The sequence below is a fragment of the Lepisma saccharinum genome, chromosome 17 (genome assembly GCF_977018435.1).
Source record: "Lepisma saccharinum chromosome 17, izLepSacc3.1, whole genome shotgun sequence".
In the NCBI taxonomy this organism is placed as follows: Eukaryota; Metazoa; Arthropoda; class Insecta; order Zygentoma; family Lepismatidae; genus Lepisma; species Lepisma saccharinum.
In genome coordinates, this window is record NC_139245.1 from 10,287,177 (window position 1) to 10,299,056 (window position 11,880).

At 38.3% G+C, this 11,880-nt stretch overlaps 1 protein-coding gene across 3 annotated transcripts in view; it reads left to right on the forward strand.

Moving 5' to 3' along the window:
- Dhit (regulator of G protein signaling double hit) overlaps positions 1–11,241 on the forward strand; it is a 358,490-nt gene extending 347,249 nt beyond the window's left edge. For all 3 annotated transcript variants that reach the window (XM_083138912.1, XM_083138914.1, XM_083138913.1), the window contains one exon: positions 7,599–11,241. In XM_083138912.1, the coding sequence (XP_082995038.1) occupies positions 7,599–7,832 (234 nt within the window). In that variant the 3' untranslated portion in view covers positions 7,833–11,241. The remainder of the gene's footprint in view (positions 1–7,598) is intronic.
- The last annotated feature ends 639 nt before the right edge of the window (positions 11,242–11,880 follow it).

Sequence of the window (11,880 nt, forward strand, 5' to 3'; positions counted from 1 at the left end):
CCACAGCCAAGGGCGAGAAATTGTATATAATGTCAATGCATTTATGAAAGGCCAGGTGGGAGTTCGTATGTCCGAAAACCAATTGCAAAGGAGGGTGGCTCGCGCATGTGGTGTTTCCTTCAGCAGTGTGAGAAGAATTGTACTAATAGAAAGTAAAGCATGCACTACGTTGAAGAAACACTTTCATACGCCCCATAGAACACGATCTCGCCGAAAAATCAAAAGTCATATAGACGAGTTCGATAAGTGTGTTGTTAGGCGTGTTGTGCACGAATTTCACCTTACGGACGGGGAAGGTATCCGAAGGGTTTTGAAACATAGAATAGAGTTCCAAGGCAGTGTCTGGTGTGTGCGGAAGATAATACGTGACCTAGAGTTTAAGTGGGAAAAGCAGAAAATAATAGACAATTGCTTATAGAAAAGGACGAAATAAGAAGTTTACGTTCATCGTACCTCAAAGCCATAAAAATCTTTCGTCGACAAGGACGACCCATTGTTTACGTTGACGGACTTATTTTCACAGCTCGACAACAAAGAAAGAAGCTTGGGTGGATGGAACCGCGGCTGCCGTCAAAGCACCGGTGTCTAAAGGGCAACGTGTAATTGTTGTACATGCTGGAGGTTAATGTTCAAATCTAGAAAATCTTTTGGCGATTAATAACTCAAATTTGACACGAAACAGTGTTGTTGTTGTTGACAACGCCTCATGCCATAACGTACAAATAAATCCTGCGACTTCTTCCTCCTCCCGAAAAGACATTATGATTCATTCAGTGGCTCGTTCAAAACAACACCCCCTTTGACGCACACCAGAATTGTATTCCTTGGTGAAAATTAACAAACCCCGTTTGAAGATGTTCAAAATTGATTCCATCTTAGCAGAACGCGGTCATTCAGTTGTATGTTTACCACCATACCACTCAGATCGTCTTGCTTAGTTTTCTTGTGTTCTCGTTCTGCGTAGACATTTGACCCGTATGCACTGCCAACCCTGCTTCTGTGCGTCCTTCCCCTACGTATGGCTTGGGCGTGAGGCCGCGAGGAGTTTCTTGTCTTACCTATTCTACTGCACTAAAAAGTAATCTCGGGGTATGCAAGAGTATGAATTTTTCCCCATGTTGCAAGTGGAAGCGTTTCTTGTTTATGTCGATTATTAAGCTAGACACGAAACTTGAATAATATGATGAGTGAGAATTTTCAGAATCCCATGTATTCATAATGGAGGGGAAAAAATCAACAACTTCAACTTCAAGTTGCAGCTATTCAAATGAAAATTTCGACTTTCGTGCTTGTTAAACACATCTTCAAATTGCCCTCTTTTCGTTGATATATTTTTCTATGCCATCGGGAGTTTGATATTCCCAAGAGAACAAATCTACTAATACTCCCATAAGTGCAATGCATTTCTCGTTGCCTCTTACGTCCATCCTGGCAGTGTTGCCAAACCTGATGCGCATAAAAGAGCTAAATTACACATGAAATTGAATTAAAACTGACTTCCAAGGAGCTATATTTACGAAGGCTGGATAAAGTGCCTCCTACGGTAATTTTCATTTTAGGTGTCAAATGAGTGGGGGCGCTGCTATTACCGTTAACTTTAAAGCAATAACAATTTATTCTAAGTTTTCCGGTGGCATCACGCATCTCAATAATCCACCGATGGTTGTATGAAATCGGAAATAAAGGGTTCCCGGATAACAATATTATGTCATAGGCACGCCCCTATAGAAAAGTAGCCTGGAAGGTAAGAGGGGTGGAGCGACGCAGCCAATATAACGATATCACGCCACGTGCAAAATGTATACTCATGGCAAAAGTTGGTCTATGTGGGCCGGAGCAGTAATGGCATCATAGTAGTGCATGGGGGTCGAGGAACTCAGTTCACAGCCAAACGAGTCACGTACGAAAGAACCAGATCTAGCCCGAAAAGAGCTATGTTGGCAACACTGACTCGGAGGGATGAGCCTGGCGGAAAGCCCTTAACGTTCGGCTTTGTAGTCTTGCACGTACACACACACACATATACATACACACACACACAACTACAAAGCAGAACTTATCTTATAGTTCTTAGAACGTTATCTTTACGATTCTAATATTCTTTCGTGTAGTCGTGGGACTATACATGGGCGAAGCCTAACTTTGTTGGGGCAAAATCGAACTTGCGGGGTGAGAATAGAATCGAAAAGGTGTCCAGGACTATTTTGAAATAGCTCATACATTTGAGAAACGAGGACTAAAAATGGTAAACGTTGTAAGTGCCAAAAGCGAAAGTGTTGGGAAATCGCATCGTTCCGCATATCAGCCCGTAAGAACTTTCTCACTAGTGAACTCTTTACACACCCTTTGAATAGACTTACCATATTTTTTTGGACCCAACCCAGCACATATTCGCGATCAACTCGTTACTACTGAATTTCAGTGGTTTTTTTTTTTACAAAAATAAATTGAAATTACTTAAAAGCCTTAACATTTTATTGCAACATTAAATCCTAAATTGAACATGAAAAAATATTAACATTATTTTCTAAAATCAATCGATTAATTTTCAAATGTTTAATTGAATAATACATTTTCTGATACTTAGGAAGCCTCTCTGTTCTAGGTAGCATTATCGCTTAGTTGACTCAGTTGAACTTTTCACAAGACATGACTTTTTTCAGAAATGACTTGTTTGTTTTAATAACATCATAAAATTCACAACATGAAAGTTCTGAATTAATTTTAACATTCACCACATGTTTAACAGTGAAATCTAGAAGTCTACCTCTTTCTGATGACCAAATATTCCCCATAATTGAAAATACTCTCTCAACCGGAGCAGATGTTCCAGGCTAAGACATAGCAAACGCAACCATTTTAGAAATGTTGGTACATGAAATATCAGTCTTTTGAAACATCTTAAAAATTGCTTGCAACTTCTCTTCAATACTATCTGGTACTTCTTCGGCATTGTCATGCAGAAGAAATGTTTAGAAAATATTCCAGGTTTTCTCTTTGCGAATGGCATTTTGGACGGCACGCTTGAGCAGTGTGGAATTATTTGGGGCATTAATCGAGGCCCCTTGCTCCATAAAAATCTACATGGGTGACACTGGATCCACTGCAGTCGGACGAACGTGTTCATGCGGTTCATTTGTAACTAAATATCCTCCTTTACCAAACTGTTGACGCCATTCATACACTCTTTGTCTTGACGGCGTTTGTTCCCCATTCTATGCTTGCGATCTTCTCAAAATTTCAGCTGGCGTCACGTTCTCCTTCACAATAAATTTGATTACACGCCGCTGCTCCACAGTTACAGCCATTTTTGCTGACGCTACTACGCATGTGCCAGCTACATCGGGGCTAAAGTGCATTTGCTGAACGTTCAACGACACTTGTACATTTTATATAAATTTCGTCAAAATTGCGAGATTTGAGTCGAGAGAGAGAGATAGAAAAGAATTAGACTGGATTGATTGATTGATTTGGTGTTGTAATTCCACTTTATGCACAGTAAGGCTAATCGGGACTGGACCTACAGTTTAAAGTGGGATCCGAACCACTATGTGCCTCCACCGGGTATCGAACCCGGGACCCCTTGATTACAAGGGGATGACGGAACTAGACTGGAGTTTATATATCAAAACGAGGACGAGACCAATCTAGACTGACAATTGTTGTCTCGTTCCATCACGTTAGTGTCCCTACAAGCAAGAAATAAGACCAACAATGGATAGCAATAAAACAATTTGAAATATCCACTATCAAAATACGGATTTTGATACACAATACAGCTTAAGTAGCATTAATCCGAAGCCTGTAAATATAGCATTAGTTACTTACCAGTGTGCATAGAAATAAGGTTTTAGGACATATCTAGCATTGAAATCTTACATTGTGCAATTTCTTAAAAATGTACCAGTCATTGTTGTAAAATTCATAATTAACTTTGAAGAACTGTCCGAAGTGTATGTTGATAATTTTTTTTTTTTTCTAGATATATTAAGAAGTACATTGTTAGCAATTTCACCATAAAAACAACATGTACACGGCAGTCCTCCCTGCATGTCAGTACATTTGCGGCGAATGCAAAATAACACAAACTGTATGAATACGATAATACCTTATAACCAAGTAATATATATCTACTGTCCGAAATTGATAATTCTTTCTAGATAATGTGAGGAAGTGCGTTGTTAGCAATTTCACCATAAAACAACACTTTTTTTATGCAAGAGTATTCTGTATTCTCTCTAATTCAGTATGTTAACGGCTTGAGTTTGGTTTGAATTGGTGTTTTGAGTCTACTTTATGCACAGTAAGGCTAATCGGGACTTGACCTGCTGTTTAAAGTGGGATCCGAACCACTGTGCCATGTGCAGTATGTTAACGGCGAATGCACGAATGCAAAAGAACGGAAACCACACGAATAGGTTAATATTTTCCCTTATAACCAAGTAATATGTTTCTACAAGCAGGCAAGATAAAGTTAGAATTACGGCAAACACTGCATAATGGTTGATGCAGCAGTTCACGATTCGGTCGCCGGGATTTCGCAAGCCAAAGTCTCGTTAACTTTTAATTGCGAGCAAAACTAGATTTCCCCTTGCAAATTGCGCCAAGAGAAATTGGCGGGCGCTTACAGAAACCGCGCTGATTGGAAGAGATAGGTTCCGCAAGGGCTCCTGGGAGTTTGCACTTTCCCATCAGGCTACTCTCGAACGACAACGTCAATGCTTTTCGCTGAAACGTGGTCCCATTTGCTCGATTCAGAATAAACATCTTGCAAATAAGTACTGGATCAACAAATGGTGGCTTGCAATCCATTGATTGTTGAATTAACCTAGGCAAGATGAACTAACAATTGAACATCTACTTGTAGCATTAAAAATTAAAGGAGTACGAACGACAGTGCGCTACCGCGTATACACACTACACAAATTTCACGATAGGACAGATATCTCCAGTACCAGTTCACAAATCAAAGTCTGGTGAACATTGCGCTTTGTTTTACCTGTTACTATGCACATCAGCTGAGCTCTGTGAAGCACAACAAGTTTACTTTACACGATTGTAACTTTGCATTGAATTATTTTTTTCGTTCAGTTTGGCTGAGAAATTGTCTGGTAGAGATCATATGCACCAAATTTTCAGGATTATAAAAATTTACAAGTTAAGGGTATAGGCTAAATGTAGTCAAGATTTATGTATGTATTAGACTGCTTGAATATTTTTTTGTTTTTGTAGTACGTATAATGCTATCTATACTTAGTCATCAATATTGGGAGGGGCACTTGCCCTGTGCGCCTCCCTTTAAATCCGCCAATATACTGTTGTGTCAAGATTTACAATTACACATTCATATATTTGACAAGCTATTACTCTTATATTGTGTAGAACGAATGTCTAATCGTGTTAATTTATGTGTTGACTGTTCACACAACGTATAAGATTGCCACCTCGTATCGTGAAGAAATTGTATGAATGTTATATTTCTCTAACACTCTTGCTCGGTGATGTTCAGCAGATCTTGATGTGCTACGTAACCTCTTCTTCTTCTTCTTTGTTCTCGCCCTATCAACCTTATATTCATTTTAGCCAACGTTTTTGATTGTCTGTATTGTATATTTATTATAGTATTATGCACCACTGAAGAGTATGAACACTGGGGAAGAAATAATTATGTAGATCGCTAGTCCCTATTGTTGATACTGGATTATTTTTTTTGGTCATGAACTTATATATACGTAACCTCAAAATTACAATAATGAGCGCAGAAAAAGTTACAAAATACTACACGTATGAAAAATAAAAAGAAAACTTGTAAAACACAAATTCTTAAAATTAATATGGCAGAGTCTGGTGCCACGCACGTGTCAGCAGTAAGAATAAGCGTCAAATTTGCTCCTGCCACGCAATTCGTCTGCTAAGAGGATGTTACAAATCTTAAGAACAGATTGAGACGAGAGAAATGGAAGTTTATAATTTGTGGGAATGAATGTACAGGAAATTTAGAACCTTTTTCTTTAGAAAGCATTTAGCCATATTATTTTAATGCTAACAGAACATAACCTAACTACGAGAGCATTTAGGTTTATTATTATAAGAATGCTAAGGGACCTAATCTTAAAACATTTATGTGAAAGTAATCGCTACAACTTCACAGTATGTGTTACAGACGTAATTGCACACATAGCATGATGAAATCACCATAAGACAAAGACGAGCCTGCTGCCACGCCCATCTTTTTTGAGGTTCCAGCAGAAAAAGAAGGTGGCAGTAGACACTACCTTTCATTTATTTCACAAGCATCAATCAACCATTTTCGTACAGCAATAATGCAATATGAACACCTGAACACGGGGCCGCCGTTAGGGGTGTGTGACGAGCAGTGGCGTGTGTAAGGGGGTTGGTGGGGGTTATAACCCCCCCCTTTGGCGCAGTATTTCAAAAAAAAAAAAGAAGGTAGTGTCTGCTGCCACGTTCTTTTTCTGCTGTAACCCAAAAGAGACATGTGCGTCGCAGCAGACTCTGTTTTTGTTTTATCGTGATTTCATCATGCTATGTATGCAATTACGTCTGTAACAATTACTGGGATGTTTTAGCGATTACTTACACAAAAATGTTTTAAGATTAGGTCCCTTAGCATTCTTCTAATAATAAACGTAAATGCTCTGGTAGTTAGGTTAGGTTCTGTTAGCATTAAAATAATATCGCTAAATGCTTTCTAAAGAAAAAGGTTCTAAATTCCCTGTACATTCATTCCCACTAATCATAAACTTGCATTTCTCTCGTCTCAATCTGTTCTTAAGATTTGTAACATCCTTTTAGCAGACGAATTTCGTGGCAGGAGTAAATTTGACGCTTATTCTTGCTGCTGACACGTGCGTGGCAGCAGACGCGGCCAATTAATAATGTGTTTCCATAGTTAACCTCTATTTACATTTCACATAATATTGCTTCAGAATAAGTGGTTAACTAAAATTGAATATCCTTTATGTAATATTTGTTAATAAGCCCGCCTAGTTCGCTGCAGTTTTTGACTCTGTTTGCAGTCATGTGTCTGGTTGGTTAGAAAATGCAACACCGAGGCGTCTACTTCGTTGCCATGTAATGAAGTGCATTTGGTGTCCTGCATCGTTTGCACTACGTTCTGGAGCGGTGTACAGTGAGGTGTATGGTCACGTGGTACGTGATAACCAATTAAATGAACATTGAGAGCATCATGCAGGCATTTGCTGAACATTATACACTCGAACACCACTTTTCTTATGTACACCGTCTGCTTGGTTGAAAACAGGACTCGTGAGTAAATCATGGTGACATTTTGGTCATTATTGAGTTTCTTAAGCACTGTTGACAAATTATTTTCTTATTTACCAATTTCAATAGGGATCAATGAGCCCAATGCAAATTCCATTACATGACAATTCAAGATGGCTGGCTCTTTTTACTTTGTAACTCAATAATGAGCAAAATGTCACCATGTTTTACTCCCTAGCCCTTCAATTAACACCTGTACCTCACCTAGTGTCAAAATGTTTAGCGAACTAGACTGGGCTAATACTTTGACGGCACGGATAACATTTACAATATTGTCTCATTCTCCACAGGTGAGCCTAGACTCGAGGGTGCGCGAAGTCATCAACAGGAACATGGTGGATCCGACGCCCCACACATTCGACGAGGCCCAGTTGCAAATCTACACGCTTATGCACAGGGACTCCTATCCTCGTTTCATCAACTCCGCGCAATACAAGGCCCTCGCGCAGCTTACGAATAACGGGAATACCGGAAGTGGTTCAGGAACTCCTGGTGGCAGTGGTAGAAAAGAGAGCAACGCGTAATGGAGCCGTATGTTTAGTCTCCAACTACTATTCGGCCTGTTTTGTGTCGTGGTGTGACAACCATTTTGCCAGGCAGTGAATCCACACAGGGTGATCGTTTACCTTTTTTTTCTCAAGCATATAAAAAAAAATCATCTTACGACTTGATTTGTTTAGGTTTGCTGCAGTATTTCCAAGCTACAAAAAAGATGAAGTGAGCATTCTTGGCGACCAATAAGAATGGACAGAATCCAGTGAGGAAAAATAATGCTTGGAGCAAGTAATGGCATCAGGTTGATGGATATGCTGCTGTGCAGTCAACATGGTGGTGCTGGTGCAGTGTTTGGTGGAAATACATGCTTGAATATTAAGTTTTCGACTGGGTACAAATCGTTCAGAAGGGGCAGGTTGAAGTGTTCCACACGATTGGGAGAAATGGGGTTGGGACAGGTGCAGTGGGGCCAAACGAACATGTTGACTCACCATTTATCTTTTTGTACTGATTTCGACACTGAGACTCCAGGAGCAGACGTTGCAATCGAAGAACAAATAATGATTATACTCACTCTCAGGTGACATGAGTTTCTTATCAGTGTCATTCCTAAGCATATGTCTCCATTTCCTCAATTTTTGGAAACTCATTTTATGCAGAGCTTAAGAAAACTTGTAGAAAACATGAACAAATTAACTTGTAAGATGAGCGACAAAACTTTTTACCTCCCCTGTAGAGAGTGTACCTGTTCTTGCAAGCACCACCAGGTGGAAATGGGTCTTCAAGGCACGACGGGTAATGCCAGTTCACGGGTTCAATACGTCAACATGCTAGTGGTTCTCCTAATCCAAAAGATGTGACGTGCTGAATAGCAAATCGGCCACTCGAAAATATAGTGTGACATTCAGGGTTTACCACTTGAGTTCCGGAAATTTTTACCACTAGATCATAGACCATGAAAAACAAGAAGTTTTGCGATCCGTATGCACTCGTAACAACATGTAAGTGAAAACGTTCATGCATGTATGTGCACAACTTAGGAGACACGCCATGAAGGAAAACAATACAATGATAACTCAAAAAGACATGAGCAGTTGTGTGTGTGTGTATCTAGTCAGCGTTCCTTTGCGAGGAACCAGGAATGGTGTTGCATTCGTTAAAAAAAATAATAACTCCGATGGCATATATGATGAAGCCATCAGCGTTGAAAACAAAGACGCCAAAGTATGTTTACCAGTTTGGTGAGAAATTGACATGTACAGTGTGAAAAAAAAAATAATCGTGCAATATTGTGTTGTAGAGGGAAAAAGAGAATGACATGGGGATGTAAGAATCTCTTGACACTCACCTGTACAGTGGCCAGTTTGTCTTGTCTGTGATGTTTACTTGCAGTAAGAGGAATGGGTTTCATTCATTCCTTACTGTTCGCATGGAAGAATTGACGGGCATGTGTTAAGATTGACTCATATACCCAGCTGGAGTTGAAAGTACGTAAACGCACATTAAGAAAATGCTCTATGGATGTGAACCCTTAACCCACTACCCTCTTTTTACCTCCGAATGTCAAAGTTTAGTTCCTGAAAGCGTAATGGGGAACTTACTTTGTCATGTCCCCCAACCCCACTTATTTTACTCCCCTCCATTTTGAAGATGCTTGTGCTCAAACCGATTTATGTATTTTGTCCGAGGCGACAGAATGTTTTCGTGATGATTGCTGCGAGAGAAGTGCTGTCGTCATTTTGTTCCTTGTTCTTCAGTTCCTTTTTTTCTTAAAAAAAAAAGAACCAAAACAATTTTTCGTGCCGAGTAAGGTTCTGATATAATTGATCAGCAATATGACGGTCCTTCAACGAAGTGCTTATCCAATGTATCCAAATTATTTTTACACTCGGATATTGCACTTTTTTGCTTCCCTTTTCAATTATTGTGATTTCAAGAAGTCATACTCTGAATTTTGTTTTAGCGTGGTCCTCAATAGTTCTCTGTACTGTAGAAAATTTAAGAGCAAATACAATAATATGATTGCAAGATATGAGTTCCATAAAAATATACAAAATCTTGCAGTGTCAATTGTAAAGTGTTTAGAGTGAGATTTTTAAAATTGTCCGAGAATTCACACTCACGATATTTATAACTTACAAAACAAATGGTTCTGTTAACAGAACACTAGTATACATGCTAGACCCAGAGTAGTTTTCTTGTGGCAAAACTTCAGCCAAATTACCAAATGACTATTGACATACTGACAATCATCGCTTACACATTATTTGACCATTAATTATCTTATCAAAGTTAACACAACAAGATGAGATTACATCTAACATAGCCAGTGAAAAATTTCAGGCTATTTTAGATTCGTCTCAGAATTTATATAAATAAAAAATGATCAAGGATAGAAAAACCTCCTCTCCCCCCTGTAGTATTACAACTCAGGAAATGCTACTGTATTTAAAATGCAATTAAGCTAGTTTTGATGTCTTAGTGTGTCATGATGAATTTGAATTTGGACGTTTTCTCCACGATAGCTGAAAGAATGGCACTTGGAAATATCATTCATTAAATAATTAATTATGTACCTCTCCTACAACGAGCAACAGAACCCCATGGAAAAATCAAGAGTTTCAACTGGAAATAATGTCTGCTGGTATACATATTTTGGTCTAATATATCAAAGAACCAACATGACTCCTTCATTTACTATTTCTATTACACTATGCTTCACTCTACGTCATGTCACATTTACCGAAAAAAATAATCAAAATGTTATTATTACCTATAACTTCTTTTGAAAATGCTGTAAGTGATAATTTGAGAATGTAAAATCGAAATTTGGGCTCTCAACACCTTATGATTATCAACGATCTGATTGGAACAAATGAAAACGAATCAATATGACACTAGTCATTAATATTTTTTGCTCATAATGTTGGTAAAAACTCTTGTGTTTCTTTGTTTTATTTTAGATGTTACAGCAGGCCTATTTATATGTGTGATTTTCAACTGGTTATTCGCAATGATTATTTTTTTTTTAAATGTGTATAATTTTGAAACAGAGGAATTACTGAAGTTGTGTTATTGCAGGTTTTCTTAACAATTTTTGTTAGAACTTAAATTTATTGCAAGATAGTTAGTTTCTTATTCTTTTAGTGACAATAAACTTTGTTGGCAAATTTACGAAACTTATAGTTCAATTTTTAGCATGATTGTGCAAGCTTTTTCAGATTCATGGAAGATAAAGTAACTATCCAATGGCAAGATCCAATGTGGCCAATCATGAATGCTGCTTCCATTGGACATTGACATGTGTTAAATTGATAGAAAACAAACCTTTAAGTTTAGATAGTTCACCATGCCAGTAGTTGCGGCTACAGATGGTAAAAACAATAATTACAATGTTATACTTGATGAAATTACCCTCTACACACACACACACACACACACACACACACACACACACACACAGAGAGAGAGAGAGAGAGAGAGAGAGAGAATGACTGATTCTGGTTAATAAGCATTCTTTGTCATTCAGCTTATTTTCCTCAACTGTCACTGGTGCATACACAAAAAGTAAGGAGGCTATATACACGGACATCAGTATGTAATTGGTACAATATTGGTTAACACTGTAACAAAATTCTCTGTAGGTGCTATTAGTGCTACTTTTTCTTTGTTACATGTCAGCTCTGTCGAAAATTAACCGTACACTTAGTTCAATAAATAACAAATATGTACAATTTATCATGGCTACATGTATTCCATTTACACAATATGTGCTGGTAGAAGAGCACAAGCATAATGTATACCATACGACAGTACGAGTTCATCTTGCACAAATGCCGAACACGTTGCGATGAATAAATTGGTTTACTCATACATTTTGTTTCGGTTATACACACTAACACACACACACAGCTTACGTGCAAAGTACGATTTTAAATCTCTAACCAAATTGTGGAATATTATTAATTTTTCTACAGCAGTTTAGTTTCATGGTCGGTTCGGGTTAACACACACCTCAACCCTTCAGAACACAAAGAGTATCTCCATGTGTATGGAGTATGTTGTAATTTTCTCTTT